The sequence below is a fragment of the Haemaphysalis longicornis genome, unplaced genomic scaffold, assembly GCF_048455015.1.
Source record: "Haemaphysalis longicornis isolate Haplotype H1 unplaced genomic scaffold, Haemaphysalis longicornis Haplotype H1 scaffold_3, whole genome shotgun sequence".
Lineage (NCBI taxonomy): Eukaryota > Metazoa > Arthropoda > Arachnida > Ixodida > Ixodidae > Haemaphysalis > Haemaphysalis longicornis.
This window is the reverse complement of record NW_027526335.1, coordinates 92,517,654-92,534,653: the sequence shown is the minus strand read 5'-3', so window position 1 is coordinate 92,534,653 and position 17,000 is coordinate 92,517,654. Positions and strand designations below refer to the sequence as shown.

The following is a 17,000-nucleotide window of genomic DNA, read 5'->3' as shown; positions in this document are numbered from 1 at the left end:
TTTGAGTCCATTTCAAGTGCTGAGCCTGAGTGAGCTCAGAGCCCATTTTGAGTTCTGAGCTCGAGTGAGTTCTAAGTTCATTTTGAGCTCTGCGCTGAGTGAGTGCAGATGTGTTGCTCAGCAATGAGAGAGTTTGAGTGAATGGTGGTTCCAAAATAAATTTGTGGGCGAGTTTGAGTGAGCTAAGCCAACCTTACCGATGTATGATTCTGACTGCCGTTCTACCCAATGCACAGGCACAGCCACTGTTAAAGGCAACACTACAGCATTCCGCAAAGCACCACCACTGCTGCCGTGCGAAGTACTGCGATGCAGGTGCTGAGTACTGCGATACATACCTGCCAGGTTTGCCGGGATGGCATTAGGGATATCTGAATGGGGGGTTAGAATGTCACAGGGGTGAGACAGCTGAATCAGATTTGGGAGCAGTTTTTGGAGCAGCGAAATCTCGATTTTGGAGCAGAACCTTGATTTGGAGCAGAAGAACGACATTTATTACGCCACCTCAGGAGCCTAAAAAATCCAATTTTTGGCGACTCCGGGGAGAAAAGTGCACTTTTTAATCTGTTTTGAACGTACATAACACTGAAACAACATTTCAACTAAGTTTTTTTCTATTCCACTACCCTTTCACAAACCATTTTTAAATTCTGGCTCTCTGCATAGATAGCGTGGAGCGCCGTTGGAAATATCGAATTGAAAAACCAAGCAATTTCAAAGCATTTTTACTATCATGTGAATGCAGAAATTATTTTTCTAATCCCAGACTGGGCGCTTTACGCACAAGTGTAGAGCCACGGCAAAAGTTGCGCTAAACGAGGTGACAGTCGTCGCACCCCACCAGCCCTCCCATTTCAATTCCCAATGTGCACGTTCATTACGATCGTAATTTGAGTAATGTTGGTATATTTAGCCACCTCCCTCTTGGCATTAAATTTCACTTCAGATAGATGAACTATTATTACTACAGTGCAATAATAGCCCGTCCCGCTATCGAACACTGCTTGAACATTTTGCGGCGATGTAGCCAGCGTCGCCACTTCTGCAGTGTCGATCGTCCCATTACCGTTTTATAACACCGCAATGAGTTCGAAATTTCACGATGATGATGATGATGATGCTCAGTGGCTTCCCCTTTGTAACGGGGTGGCGTTGCACAGCGGCCTTAGTCGCAACGCTACTGTACAATCACCACGCCAAAAAATACAAACAAAATAAATAAAAAATAATGTCAAAATAAAAAGCAAATACTTTTACAAAATTTTCGTGCTAGTCTGACCTCTTTGTTCGCATGTCTTCCCAGATTGTTCTCTGCTCTTTTCCCACCAGCATTCTAACCTCCTTTTACTAACCTCTACTACTATCCAGTTCACTTTTCCGCTAACCTTAAAGCCAAGGGCCTCCGGAAGCTGGATGGCTCCATCACTGAGGACTGGACGGATACTTTTGTACTCCGTTACATTATGTCGCATGGTTTCTGGCTCATTTCCGCAGCCTACGCATAGTTCTTCCTGTACCGGCTCGCGGATAAGCGTTTTAAGTGCGAATGCACTTTATAAGCGACCCCAAACCTTCCACCGCCGGCGGCGCCGTCCGTCCGCAGTCCTCCTCTCCCTAGCAACGGCGCGGAGCGGAGGGAAAGCGTCCGTAGCAACGGCGCGGTGACATCACTTCACCACGTGACCGCGCTCGCTCCGCCTCCTCGCCGTGGCTGCGCGGGTGCGCGCCGCTCCCCGCACCGTGACGTCATGGTATGACGTCACAGCGCGCCTCCTCTCCCCAGCAGCTGCCGCGCGCCTCTCTCTCCACCGTGACGTCACACTCTCTCCTCTCCCCCTCGCTCGGCTGCAGCTGCCGTGCGCCGCTGTCCCTCTCCCCTTGCGCTCGCCTCCTCTCTCAGCCACCTGGCTCGGCGCGGCGTACCCCCCTATATATGCAGCGATAAACTGCCAGACCTCCGTGGGTCGGCTCGCGCGCGCTCACGGGCGAATGCCAACGGATTTTAACTTTACTCCCCCTCATAGCATCACCCCGTGCATTCGCACTTAACCATGTTCACCCTCGGGGAAATGCTTGGGAGTTTTTTTGTCCGCAAGCAACTCGCTCGGGCTTGAAAAAGCAGTGCACTCCCTTTGGTATTATCGAATAATTTTCCCCTTGTGATCTCCTGCTTCCCGATCCTGTAGATATCTAAGGTCTTCTTCGCATCCATCCTCTTTTTCCAGGTCGTTGCTTCTGTTTCTTTCACTTCATTTTTTATTGCCTTGGTCGTTTCCCCTGCACTTCCAGGTTTCATATACTTTGTCCTGACCTGAGCCTTCTGGTTTTTTTCCTCCATTGTGTGTCCACGCTTTTCATGTAAAGATACCGTAACACTTTGGCTGCCCATCTCTGATCATCCATATTTCTCAGTCGTTCTTCAAAACATATTTTGCTCTGTGCTTCTCTCACTTCGAAGGATGCCCATCCCATGTCTCCCTGCACTGCCTCATTTGTTGTTTTACTGTGTGCTCCTAATGCCAATCGACCTACGGCCCTCTGATTTACTTCTAGGCCAAAGGTTTCCCCAGGCATCGAATCAAGGGGGGGTGTCCCAATGGCTCTGGGGGGGGGGGGGGGGGTTCATAAACTACAGGGGTGGAACTGCTGCGCCAATTGCGCCATTGTGCGTCAATTTGCCCTGCTGCGCCAAGCTGCGCAGAAACGGCAATTTGCGTGATTATTGTCCATTGAGAGCATAAAACGCCAAATTTAGCCGAGTCTTGTCGTCGTCCGGGCAACACTGAGCGCTGGCTACACAATAGACGCAGCCGCATCCACGCCGCATCCATAGCCACGGCAGTTCGGTGCACTCGTGGTTTCCTCGTGGAGTTTATCGCAACGTTGTTATCGCCGCGGCTTTCCCGGAAGGCTGTCACCAGCATGAGTAAAAGTACTTTGAACAGTTATCTAGTGAGGCATGGCCTCTGGAATTTGCAGCTGCTCGAAGTAAGACGAACGACCCCTTCGTACACCCTTCGCATCAGTAGTTTTTTTTTTTATAATTATTTTTGCGCGACTACGCAGTTACTGTGGTGATTGAAGTCTAATTTTTCGGGACCTGCACGAACCGAGAACCGCGACGACGCGAGCTTCCGCGCGAAGGGCTCTTCTGCGATACTGAGCGCATGCGCACCCTCCTCTAGAGTGTTGCGGCGGCCGCTATCACTTTCCTTTAAGACAGTTGCGTGCAGCGCGCCACGCAGCCGCCGTACTCGTTCGCGCGCCGACGAGGCTCGACTCGACCGCGAAAGCGGGCGTCTTGATGGGATGCCGTGCCCGCTTTCACCTTCGCGTCTATTACGGAATGAGGCTCGTGAAATCGCCCTCTTCGTTCGCTGCCTACCATTGCCTGCCTATGATGCCTGCCTTCTCGGTCGACGCGGCGGCGGCAGCTTGCTACGAATACGGCATCATATTGTACGGCGCCCGTCTTCGTGTTGGGGAATATCGATGCGAGACGATGCGCGCTCAGCGCCGCTCGGGTAGGGCACGTTCACGACGCCTGATTTCACGGTTGCGGTGACGGCGGCAGCGGTGCGGCGCACTGCACGCGATTGTTTTAGCTCGAAACTACTTTACCAAAAAATTAAAAAAAATTCCCGCGCCTTCCCGCGAGGGGAACAGGAGTAAATGCAGAGCATTGGGGGTCGTAGTTGCGTTGGTGTTGGTTTGGGGTATAGAGAGGAGAGTAAAGTCGCGTTAGGGTGGAGCGAGCGTCAACCAAGGAAGGAAGGAGCAACGCAGTGACTGAAGCACGAGCCACCGCTAGCCGCTTTATATTTGCAGCGCGCGCAGTAGAGGGAGAGCAGTACGGGGGGGGGGGGGGGAGAGCGCGCATGCGCAAGCAGCGCGCGCCCTTCCACGCCCCACCGCGCTGCTATCACGCACATGTTACGCCGAGACCGCGACGGAGCGAACGGGCTGACTACGACGCATGCGCGCGCCAGCTGCTGTTGAGAGAGAGGAGGGAAAGAGGAGAGGCGCGCCTGCTGTGGACGCCGTCCGACGCAGGAAGAGGCGAGGCTAAGAAATGCTCTGCATTTAAAAGCAGCCACTGTTAGTAACATAGTGTTGAGTATTATACAAATAAGGGCCAAAAAGTCGCTACATTTAAAGGAATTGGCAAAAAGCAGGTTTCAGTCCCGAGTAAAGGGTAATATCAAGATGCCAGCTCCTATTTAATTTATTGCGCTCCTTCTAAATAATTCTGGCCAATTCTATTTTTCATGCAGTTTTTAAATTAGTTGCTCTTAAAAGTGCGCTCAGTCGCATTATTTAAGGCCGTCAGTGTGCTCCAAAAGTGCTCCGAAGTAGCCCCTAAATTGCTCCAAACCTGCTCCAAAATGGGATTTTTGCTGCTCCAAAATAAGACTTTTGCTGCTCCCGTGCCTGCTCCAAAAAGCTAGACCCTGCTTCCACCCCTGAAACTAGAAAAGCTGTTTTTTTATCCAGTTTTTTTTTATTTTTTTACCTGTCTTTACTGCCATTTTTTTTTAAATGGCAGTAAGGCACACCCCCGAAAATATCTGGGTTTCGGAGATCTCGTGCACAAAATGTTCTCGTCCTGCAATTGCTCCCGCACCCACCCGTCACCCGTACCATTCATATGAATGTCACGGTAGCAGGCGAAAGTTTCCGTGACTAATCTGCGGCCGTTGAAGCTCCCCTTTTCCTTTACTTTTTTTTTTTTTTTTCATTTTCGCTACTCCCTGGCTGGTAGCAATGTGCTCGCAGCGTGGTCAGCCTCAAACCACTTTGCCCCTTTCCTTTGAAAGCCTTTTTTGTGTGCACATACGAACTTGCCACGAGCTGTCGAAAAAAAGGAAATAAATACGTGCAACGCTAACAGCCAGCTCGGGGGGCGCACTTTTGTTTATTTTGCCCGAGGCTACTGCCAAGAATAGCAGACGGGCAGCCCGCGCATGCGCAGATCGATACTGAAAAAGGTCCATACAAGGACTGATAAGAGTGAAATTTGGGGATTCAAGGGGGGGTCTACACACCCCCTAGGGGGGGTGTAGGGAAATCACTGCTTCTAGCCCTGATCGAATCTCTGATTTGACACACACTACTGCGTTTGAAAAGGTGAGTGCTGGTACCATTACTCCCTTCCAGATTCCTCTGCTTCACGAGAGGCGTTTCTTCTGCCTTTCATTCTTAAATGCTCTTCATGAGTTTTTAGATACGGCTGACCTTCGTTTAACCATATGCCCAGATATTTGTATTCCATTACCCACGGTATTGCTGCTTTTTGAATGAATACCGATTCGTTACGGGCGTTGTCATTGAAAACTAGAACTCCCCTGCTAAACTCTAAGCCCAGTTCAGTGGCTTCTTCCCCGCAGATATCTGAGCTGTTGCAGACACTGTTTGCTATCTGCTAGTAGTACTATGTCATCTGCATATATCAGTCCCGGGATATGTTGTTCCACTTCCTGTCCTTTGCGGCATAACATAGATTGAAACCTATTTTACTGCCTTCAAGCTTTCTTTCTAGTCTAGCCATGTACAGCATGAACAGCAATGGCGACAGAGGACAACCCTGCTTTCAACCTCTGCTTTAAACCACTTCAAGCACGCGTCGCGCCTCACACTCAAGGCCGAAACTCGGCGAATTCGCGGGCACCACGTTTCTGATGAACTCCCGTCTTTCGAGTCGCGCAACTTCCCGCAACAGACCAAACGACTAAATGTAAACCCAGCCAGCCTCATAACCAAAACCACGGTAGAAATCGGAGAAGAGCACTCTGCCTGAACCACGAGCACCTGCCCTTCAGGAGAGGAATTAACCAACCTTCTGGGCGGGTGAGGAGCATCGCTAGGCGGATGTGACGTCACGTTTGCTCGCAGCGTTCCCGCGCGGTATGTTTACATTTTTCCGAGTGCTGCCTACACGGCGTACGTTGGCGTACGTGCCGTAGCGATTCAAGTAGTCGCGTTCGACTTATGCGGTCGACGCAAGAATTCATAAACTGGCGATGGTTGTCGCCCTGTCAGTCGTCGTTCAACAGCTCCAGCGTCTTCTGGCACTACAGCTTTGCAGTTATCTGTGGGCGTTCAACTGGTTCAACTGTCCACCATCGGCCGACCAGGTGAGTGTTTTTTGGCGGGTTTGCAATCAGTTCGCATATCTCCTACTGCAAAGCTTGCTTTCTGCTCGCGGCAGTTATATTAGCGACGTTTACGAAATTCTTAACGGCGCGTTCTCCCCGTCTTGCATTATTGTCGCTGTTTATGCTGCTCGTTCGCGTCTGTCGGCGATCGCGAGCTGTTGACGGTTTGTTGCACGGCGCGGAAACTCGCTCGCATTGCAAACCCGTCTCGCCCATGACGTTTCATTGTCTCTTTAATGTGGCGTCATTAACATCACTTGTTTTCCTCGACGCTTTTTCTAGACAACGTGCCTTGTGCTAACCGATATCGTAATATTGTAACGAAAATGAACTTGCAGTACGATCTGTTGGTGAAGTTAGGAGCGTGACAGGTCCCTGTTGGCAAGGTTTTCGTGTGTGCGTGTGGTTCGTGAGGGCGTTGTAACACGCTACTTTAGCCTGTTGCACTCGTTGCTGCATCCAGCACTTTTTCTGTCAGGAGTGCCTGCCAAGGAATGCTTACGTCGTTATGTGTTTTCATCTCATCAATCGGCGTTCAATAACCGATGGAAATTCAGCGGGAACGACCCGGATAACGCAGGGCGGGCAAGAGCACTGCTTGTGTGGTCTTCGCTTTCGTTTGCCCTTTTTTTAGTCATCCTAGATTGTTTATTTACTGCTGCCTCAACGGTGCTTCATTCCTCATGTTCCATTTATTTCTCTTGCAGCATCTCCTGACTGCAGTCACGGTGCCCCTAGCCTGCCTGCAGCACTCATCCTGCCATTCTAGTGGGAACTGCCATTCTAGTGCAGGCCACTTGTCACAACCAAACGGGTTCCCCGACTTTTCCTGGCTTCTATTTGATGGTATACTTTAGATCCACCAGTGCGTTCTCACTCCGTGTACATTTCAAGCGAGGGTTTACAGTAACACGGTAGTTGATAGCCATGAAGACAGCAGCGTGTGTACTAAAAATCAAGTTTAGTTATTTATGCCGATGTCAAAAAACCAACCTGGTCTATGCATCCATTCCAGCCTGACATTTTCAAATACAAGTCTTTCAGTAGCTAGTGAAACAATGAAGAGGTAGGGATAGCTCATGCACTGCTTAATTACTACCTTCATTTTTTTACTGTTGAAAATTTATGGATGATGCTATATGTACCACCTAGTGAAGTCCCACCAGAAATTGTTATATGCACTACCGATATAGCACAATCTGAGGTGGGCTGGCGTGACCTTCGTGCAAACAGCACCGTACGTGGTTTCCGTCACGACAAAGTTTGCACTGTAGTCTTGGGCATTTAATGGGTTATGGCTGACCGCAGGGCCGTTTACAGTGCTTTCCAGCTTCCAGTGGAGGCAGGAACATAAATTACGTCGTCGGCCAGGGCACAGTACATGGTGTTAGTCAACACCATAGATATACCGTGCCTCGGATGGCCGCATCATATATATATATATATATTTTTTAATTTTACTTTTGAGTTTTGTGTAAGCAAGGATGTATCTAGTGCCCCTATGCTGCCTATCCTTGGTTTTTGTAAACACTAAGTAATATCGCACGGTAGCTTTATTCATCGTACTGAGATTTCTCAGGTGCCAGATTGCTCAGATCTCACATGGTTTCCTATGGCTGCAGGGATGTACAATGTCTTGGGTTCGACTCTTGGCTGCCGGGGCTGCATTGAATTTATAAAGCCAAAAAAAATAACCTTCTGTACACAATGTCTTGGTTTACGCTCAAGATCCTTGAGTGAGAGGTCTACCACACTGCCCTGTGCCTCATAGTGCGAAGTGACCTCAGTTTACTCGATTATGATGCAATTACTTAATGCCTTCTCATGTAAACTCTTGAGTGCAAACGGGAGAAGATGCACCTACCTCGCCTTGAGCTGTTAGACTAAGTTGCCTTTTTCGCACGACATCTAAGTTGTGTGAGAAAGCCATACAGGGCTAAGAATGTTGTAAGAAATGCCTCTTACGTGAGGCAGCTCATACATAATGTTTAAAAAAAGCGTGTCACATTATTTTGCCGTAAGCTCTTTAAACGTTTTACACCCCTCCTACCGCCCTGCTTTTATTGTTAATAAAGGCACTTTGCATATGTAGACACAGGAAAATGAAGCAGAAAGACATAGATATTTTTTTCAGCTGCACAGTGTCGCAGGCTATGCACCTGACGCAATGCTGTTTGTTCATCACGGTTTGCACTGTGCTTTGAAACAGTTTGTTACCAAGGTCCAAAGATTCACTTGGCTATTTCATGTCAGGAATGATACAAAGGGATCATCTGTGGAAGCAATGACCATCTTATTTTTGTCCTTTTGTAATTTATGAGAGCTGCTGCAGCCAAGCATTCTATGGTATATTTATGAACTAGAAAATACATGGAAAAGGCAGTCTCTAAGCTGGAGGGAAACTATCGAGTAGCATATGCATTTAGTTTAAATAGTGGCGTGTTGCCCAACTGCTGAGCAACCGCATTAAGTTTATGCCGTGCTTGTGATTTGCTCAAGTATGTGAACTAGTCTTGGGCATTTACGTGTTGATAAAAGAATTCCGTGCTATCTTCATTCATTCACTGCAACTCGTTTGTGCTCATGGGGAGCATTCGGAATATGACCCTTAGCATGATAAAAATCAGAATACGCTTTACTCAGTTGGACTCAAGATATACCTGATCAGGACACGTCTACTCCTGAATGCTTAGATACCTGATCACATAAAAATTGGCCAACTTAACAAGCTGCAGGAAAAGAAGCAGCCCCATTCCTTCACCATAAAATAAAAAGAAGACAAGAAGAAACTATTTTACATTTGCAAAAGGTCCAGGCGAGGCTGTTGTTTCTCACGCTTTCAAGAATACATTAATACTGTTGTTGTTTTACAATATAAAGTGAATTTTCCTTACACTACTTCCTCGACTTCAGTTGTTTTCCTTTCTGGGTGACCTATGAGACCAAAGGTGCAATGTAATTAACAGTATGGTCATGTTGGTTGTAAACATGATAGAAAAGGAGCACAAAAATATGCATGGCAAAACTCAGGACTTTTGTTGTGTTGTTTTTCATTTATAGTTAATTTTGTTTTGTCCTATGGCACAATGCAATTCTCGAAACCAGCTTTCCTCAGAAACCTATTGAGCACAATTTTTCATACTAGGCAACATTACATGCATTGGCTGCACAGCACTTTCTGCCTGAATATAAATGTGGCTAAAAAATGTCTTAGTTATTTTGAAGCAGGCAGTTTTCATTGCCAGTCAGACAAAATGGGGCCAGATGCCATCTGTGCAAAACCGCATGTGACCGCACCATGGGAGGAGGAGGACAAACATTTTATTGAGCCTTTAAAGGCCCCTTAGGTGACGTGGTGACCGGCGTACCGGTGTCCGCAGCAGCCCTCGCCGTCACCACCCGCTGGGTAGACAGGTCGAAGCTGCCCAGTGCCCACCATCTGCTAAGAGAGGATAGGGGTTGTGGGGACAGTTCCAAAGAAGATGGTCCAGTGTTTCCACTGCTCCACAGGCCGTGCAGTTGGTGGAGGGGTAGACGGAAGGATAAATACGGTGCAGGTGGTAGCGACATGGGAGGGTATGGGTTTGCACCAGTCGCCATAGCCGTTCTTCCCTGTTGGATAAATCCGGGTGTGTGGGGGGGAGCTGGCAGCGTGAGAGGCGGTAATGTGCCGTAATGTCTTGGAAGGTCAAGAGACTGTCCCAAGCTGATAGGGCTCCAAGAAAAGGGTTCGAGGCTAGGGCCTGCTTGGACGGTATGCTCTCGAGCGGCCCTATGTGCTGCCTCATTTCTCCCCATGCCCATGTGGGCCGGAGTCCAGATCAGCTTTATTTGTATGGTAGGAGGATTTTTGAGGAGAATTTTGAGCGCCAGGGGCGAGATCATGCCTCTGGCGTAATTTCGAATGGCCGTTTTCGAATCCGAGATGATAGTGATAGGGGGCGGCCTATGTGTAAGGGTTAGCGCGATAGGTGACCGGTAAAAAGTGCAAAGGCTCATGGGTACGTTGTCTGCTCCAGCCACTTTCGGTTCGAGATCTCGCCTGGCCTCCCGTACGCCGGCGGCTTTCACGCGTGTGTGTGCGTGTTGTTTATTTGTCACAGAGTGCTAACCTTTCAGAGAAGCCCCTAGTAGAATTCATTGTTGTTACACATTGAATGTGCGATGCATGAGCGGTTTTTTTTTTTCAGTGGAAACAGATAAACAACAAGCACAAGCGCGCGTGAAAGCCGTCGGCATATGGGAGGCCAGGAGAGCTCTCGAACCGGAAGTAACAGAACTTTGCGGGAGCTGACAATGCACCCATGAGCATTTGCACTTTTTACTGATCATCTATTGCCGCCTCCGCCTCAGCGGTCAGTTGGTGCGGTCTGTTAGGGATTTAAGAGGAGGAGTGTTGGGATGGTTGATTACTACTGCGACAGCGTATGCATCCTGCCATCGATAGCAAGCTGCGTCCACGTAAACCGTAGTGGGGTGGACGGGGTATTTCTCTGTAAGTGCTTGTGCTCGTAGTTCCCTAGGCTGCTTGTTGAAAACAGGGTGATATTGCGCGGTAAAGGGTGGATAGTGAGGGAGCCATGAATGTCGGCTGGTACCGGGAGCCTGTCATCACAGAGGATAGGGGCTTTAAGGTTAAGAGTAACAAGGAGAGTGTGACCGGTGGGGGTGGATGAGAGCCTATTTAGCTGACCGATAAGGTGGGCTTCAATGAGTTCCTCCGCAGTATTGTAAATGCCGAGTTTCTCGAGTCTGGCAGTGGTAGTGCTCTGAGGGATTTGTAGCGCCGTTTTTTAGGTCTTTCGAATGAGGCAGTTGACTTTAGAGGGTTCGGTACGCGAGGGCAAGAGATACGGGAGGGAGTAAGTGAGAAGGCAGAGCCCAAATGCCTGTATCAGCCGGATACGCTCCGTTTCTTTGAGCCCCTTGTTGCGGGCAGCAATCCTGCGGATGAGGGCGATCGTCTGATTCACCTGAGAATTCAGCTGTGCTAGGTACTTAATGTTTGCGAAATTGCGCTGTATGCAGAGCCCAAGTATTTTCAGGACTTCCACTTGGCGAACATCCCTACCATCAATGCGGACCTCAATGGTGGGTGTCTGGGCCGGGTTGCCGGTTGATTTGGCGGGGTGGATTAAAAGCTCAGATTTTTCAGGTGAGCATCCAAGCCCAACTTGCGCGGCGGCGGTAACTAAGTCAGCTCCCTGTTAGAGAACCTCCTCAATTTGAAAGTCGCTGCCTCTGGTGGTCCACAGCGTAATATTATCGGCGTATATGCTGTGGAGTAAGCGAGGGATCGCGGCGAGCTTACTGGGAAGGTGGATTAGGGCAATGTTAAATAGGAGTGGGGATAATACTGCACCTTGAGGCAGGCCAATGGTTGGGAAATGGATAGTGTCGGATTGTAGGTCACCGAGCTGAATAACAGCCGTGCGGTTCGAAAGGAAGTTACGGATATATAGTTGTATGTGCGGCGACACGGAGTGAAAGTGGCAACGTTACACAAAATAGCCTGGTGTGATACGCGATCAAAGCTTTCTAAAGATCAAGTGCCAAAATGGCTCAATTATCTACCTTTGAAGGGGCAGCGATAATTCCGTGTTTTAATTGCAGGAGTACATCTTCGGTTTCCGCACCATGGGAAGTGTTGTCCAGTTTTTTGCAAATCGCTTGTTAGCCCTACGGGAACCGCAGCACGTGTAGTGACTGTCATAATCTTTGTCTCAGCCTTATAAATTGACGTGAACCTTTTTCCTCCTTACTTAAAACAGATTTCCTTTTTTGTTGTTTGATCCTGTTTACAGCAAGCCCTTTTTTGTGGAGAAAAGGAACTGCCACCTGAAGAAAACCACCTCTGCTTCAAAAATGCACTGATCAAGATTAGTATCATACTACAATGAGAACATAAATGTTAAAATGTAAAAAATTAGCCATATACACAAATAACTAATGAAGTGTGCCGCTGCACAAATTGGTTTTCAATACATAAACAAAGGAGTGCTTCAAAGAGAAAGGACAAGACAAAGGGCAGGGGTGTTTTCTGGTCTGCTTCACTACAACCTAAAATGATGCTTTGGCTCTCGGTAAGATTAAGTACACTATTTATATGGTACTAGGAAGTGTCCAAGCAGCATTTCTGGATCGCCCCGTCTTTCTACGAGCATTACTGACAGTTTCTCTCTTGTTGATCGAAGAAAGGAGTGAAATGCGCTGAAAGCATCAAATCTGCATTCGCACCGTTCAGTTGCATGGTCTGGCTCATTAACAAGGAACCACACGACAAATAGACGTGCTCACACGTCAGCTCAGAGCTGCGTATCGAGAAATTCTGGGCGAGCTAGAGAAGCTTGCCAGGTCTTGCACTTAAACATCAGTAAAGCATGCATTATGCGACAAACCAACGACGACAGAAATAGCTACCTTCATACTGGGCAAGTGTTCGAACCACTGTGGCGTGTTAACGCCGCGATCAGAAAGTTGCCACGCCAGTTTGACAGCCCTGGCACGAATCGTGTGTGTCAGTCCGGCCCACAATTGAAGACTTCCGCGTTATTACTGTGATTTGTGGCAGCCAGATTGGTGGGATCGACCCATGGTCAGAAGCAGTGACAAGCAGCCATTTTGACCCTCCGAACGCTTGAAAGTACGTGTAAACATATAAAAAAGTGTTGCTGACTGCAGCTAGATAATGCTATATCGGTGGTGGGTATAGCACTTCATAGGTTGTATTCACTGGTGTGGCCCACAAGTGGGCGACCCTGTGTGTGCGCCGCCATGTATGTGCCGCAGCGTCTGTGATACGTCGGACTCCATGAGATTGCGGTAACGGACCTTTTTCTATTAGCAATCTGCACATGTGCGGGCTGGTAATCCGCCATTCTGGACAGTCGTCTCGGGCAAAACAAACAAAAGGGTGCCCCCTCCACTTGTGGCTGGGGTAGCAGCTATGCTTTCTAGTGATGCACGTTTTTATTTCTTCTTTTTCGACAGCATGTGGTGAGTTGTGCGTGCACACAAAGGATTTCAAAGGAAAGGGGTGAAGACTTGAGGTTGACCACGGTACGAGCACATGGCTACCAGCAAGGGGGTGAGCGGTGCAAGCATGGCACAACTCAGGAGATGGCATCACGTGCACTGGCTTCATTTAATATAAATATAGAATATAACTATAAATTGGCGTGTCACTGTTGGCGTATCAGCTGAATCACTGTTCCAGAGGAGGCTGGAACAACTGCGCTATTGGCTCCGCTTGTTCCCAGGCTTGGGTTGCGACATCAGTGTCCTGACAGCACCACACCTAGCTTGCTCTTTGCTCCGCCTCCTTTCCATCTTGAGGTTCGTGCTTAAATACTCTCATCATGTCTTTGCAGCACCTGCTGACTGGGCTCTAGCCTGTGCCTGCTGGTGAAGAGAAGTTTGCTGTGAGACGAGGGTCTTGACGAGCACGTAACTCCTGTTGTTAAAGTGAAGCTTTCAGGACCTCACTGATTGCATTCAATGTGGCTACATAATGCACTGCAGGAAAGCTAACTTTACACAGTGATTTTCACAAAGCGATGCGGATGATAAGCAAAAGCACATGCACCTCAAGAAAAAACGCTTTCCATGGTCATAATGGAACCAGTGTCCCTTGCATTATGAAACCATTGTCTGTCAGACTGCGCCCTTCTGATACGGTCGAAGCAGTTTAGATTTTGGACTTTGACAAGTTGCAAGATGGAGAGAGAGAGAGAATAAACTTTAATTAAATGCGCAAAATGCTTCAGAGAGGTGTCCTCATTCCAGGATGCCTTGAGCTCAAGCCGCGTTGACAGTCCTTTTGATCAGGCGCAGCTGACCTTCGAGCCCGGAGCTGGCCAGAAAACTTCGAGTTAGAAAGGAACATCAGTTTTTGATCAAAAACTTTATTTTTACAGTTATGATGATAAGAATCGGGGGATGCATGTGGTTTTTCATTGAAACTGTAGATATGAAATTTGTTTCTGTGTAATACGACTCTATTCACATTTATTTGGATTTTTATGTTTGATTTTACGACAGCCTTTATAAAAAAACTGCTGGAGGGGCGCAGCTGAATAAAGTACCAGTTAACTGTGCACAAGTCAAGGAGTGCAATAATACTAGCATTATCATTCTATCTGGTCTGTAGCAGAAGTTACAGCCATGTGAAGTTTGGGCCTAGAAAATGGGAACCAGGAAAACTGGTGTTGCCGTCCAGGCCCAAACTTCAAACAGCTGTCACTTCTGCTACAGACCATATATAATGATAATGTTAGTCTTATGGCAGTCAGTCCTTGATTTGTGCACAGTTCACCGGTACCTTGTTCAGCTGCATCCCTCAAGCAGTTTTTTTACAAAGGCTGTCAAAAAATCAAACATAAAAGCCAAATAAAGTTTAATGTAGTTGTTTTACACAGAAACAAACTTCATATCTACAATTTCAATGAAAAACCACATGCATCACCCAATTTTTATCGTCCTAACTGTAAAAACCATGTTTTTTTTTTTTTAAGACCAGGTGCCCACTTAGAAAAAAAGAATTTGAGTTTTTTGGTAGACAGCCCGGTAAAAGACCTCCCAAAAGCGAAGATTGTGGTGTGTTTCCACCATACTACTCTAGGGTGCTGGTGGCAACTGCCCTGGATGAACTGCTTTTAAACTTTATTTCAGGAAATGAGTGAGGATCAATCCCCTTTTGCGGTGGGGTGCTACATGAATGGTTCATTTTTAGCCACTAGATTCAAATGTCATGCCTTCATCCTCTCTCTAAGGGGTTTCGGCACCTCCCCTTAAGGGTGATTGACCTTGACTTGTGACAGCCACGCACCACTTTTTTCATTTGTAACATCATGTCAATTCGCAGTCCCACTTCCAGTTTGTTTCCTCCTACTGTGTACTGTGGAGTACAGACTACTGGGTGGTAGTAGTGTCGCCAGCAAGCAGTCCTCTAGCTCCCACGTTGCTGTTCATCTATACCATCCAGCCACACGCCTGGTTGATAAGAAAGTACAGTGGGTACTAAGACTCCCAACCCTTAATTTTGTCCATTTGCCGTATTCTTCGTCTCTGTTCAGCTGCGTGGGAAGGTTCAGCCGCAGCTGCTGTGCTCTTCTATTGCTCAGTCTCCTATCCAGAGAGTCCCTCTCCACAGTTATGTGCAAATCTGTGGTTGTCAGTTTCATCATTGCTCTCTGTTACTTGTTCTGTCATGTGTTCATTAGTTGCTGTAATTAATTGCAAGGAAAAAAAACATGCACGCTTTTGTCTTACGACAATAATGGCTTTTTTTTTTTACGTTTCTTGAACTGTTAAAAAATAACACCCGGGGGCCTCTTGCTAGTGCATCAGACCCCCTTAGAAGTAGCGATTAGTTAAAGTTCACGACGGGTATGGGTGGGAAATAGCAAGGGAAAAATAGTGGGTCGGTATATGAAATGCAGGAGTGTGTCCCACACTGCCTCCGCTAAATTAGGTGGGTAGGAGGGACGCAAGAGATCATTTAAGGAATTTGGTTGTAAGTTAGTGGGAAGGGTGTCTAGGAGAAATTGTCTTTCAGTTTAACTCAGTTTTCTCACGAGGGATTTCTTGCTAGATTGTCATCTGAGCTTGGACGTTGCCTGTTTCAGCTATCACTTACTTGCATGCTGTTTGGACTTTTGATTGCAGTGGCTTTGAAACTTCGCCGCTTGATTTTGCTCGACGAAAGCTTCGCGTTCAAACTGTCGTCGTCATTAGAATGTGAGGTGCACCATTTTTGTCTAATTTTGCATCTCGATGCGCCGCTATCCAGATTCAAACTACTTCGACCATGTTGCAATGGTGTCACGGAATAGATGTTGGTTTCACACCGCGAGGGTCCTGATTTGTTTCTGACTGCAGGAAGCGTTTTTTTTTTTCTGCACTTCTTTACCCACGATCATTATCATTGTCAGAGAAAGTTGGCTTTTCTGTAATGCCTTTTTGGCATGGCATATTCCACTGGTGGGACATAGAAAGTTAAAGTTCATGACGGGTATGGGTGGGAAATAGCAAGGGAAAAATAGTGGGTCGGTATATGAAATGCAGGAGTGTGTCCCACACTGCCTCCGCTAAATTAGGTGGGTAGGAGGGACGCAAGAGATCATTTAAGGAATTTGGTTGTAAGTTAGTGGGAAGGGTCTTCAAGCACTTTTGGTCCAGTGAGTAGCAATCTGCACGTATTTGTAACCATACAATACTGAGTTAGCACCCTTCGATCCTTCCTGTCTTGTGCCAGCAGTCTCGTCATCCAACACATGAAAGTGCCCTCGACTTTTGCCCGCACTTTTCACTTATGCCTGACCCAATAACTTTTGTTGATTTCCAGTGTTGCGGATGTCACATTTTCATTCAGGGTCACCTTGGGGCAGATAAGCGCCTGCTTGTATTTTTATCAAGTGGTTTTAGCCACGGCGCATACTTCGCACTCTTGTGTGAGCAGCATTATGGTGCCTTATTGCTTGTCCAGCAAGTGATGTGATGCCATGTCAATAAACATTCTTCAGTGTTTGTGATGACTTTGGTGTTTTCTTGGCTTCACTTTCATATAGTGAGAGTTGCTATCCATCAAGAAGCATACACTTACAAATGCTAGGTATTCTTATTTTTTTCTTAGGAAGACATTTACAAAGTTTCGTTGGCAACACAGCATAACATCAAAACAAATAAAACCAACTAAAATGGCAAATGTGGCATTTTTAAAATTAATAAACTGGAAAAACAACACAGCACGAGAGAGAGAGCACGAAAAGTGACCGCACTGCCTGTTGGTACCATTCTGTTGTTTTCGTGCTAAATATTTTCAAATAAATAAATATGCAAGGGATG

At 47.3% G+C, this 17,000-nt stretch overlaps 1 protein-coding gene across 2 annotated transcripts; it reads left to right on the top strand.

Annotated features, from left to right (window-relative positions):
• Positions 1-5,909: 5,909 nt before the first annotated feature.
• On the top strand, positions 5,910-16,627 carry LOC144174871 (uncharacterized). 2 transcript variants are annotated; one of them, XM_077703821.1, is made up of 4 exons: positions 5,910-6,134; positions 6,863-7,001; positions 13,146-13,242; positions 13,526-16,627. In XM_077703821.1, exons 1-3 carry the CDS (start codon positions 6,021-6,023, stop codon positions 13,193-13,195), a joined length of 303 nt encoding a protein of 100 aa, XP_077559947.1. In that variant the 5' UTR covers positions 5,910-6,020; the 3' UTR covers positions 13,196-13,242; positions 13,526-16,627. The 2 variants fall into 2 exon arrangements, with proteins under 2 accessions (XP_077559947.1, XP_077559948.1); XM_077703822.1 differs by lacking the exon at positions 13,146-13,242.
• Positions 16,628-17,000: the final 373 nt, after the last annotated feature.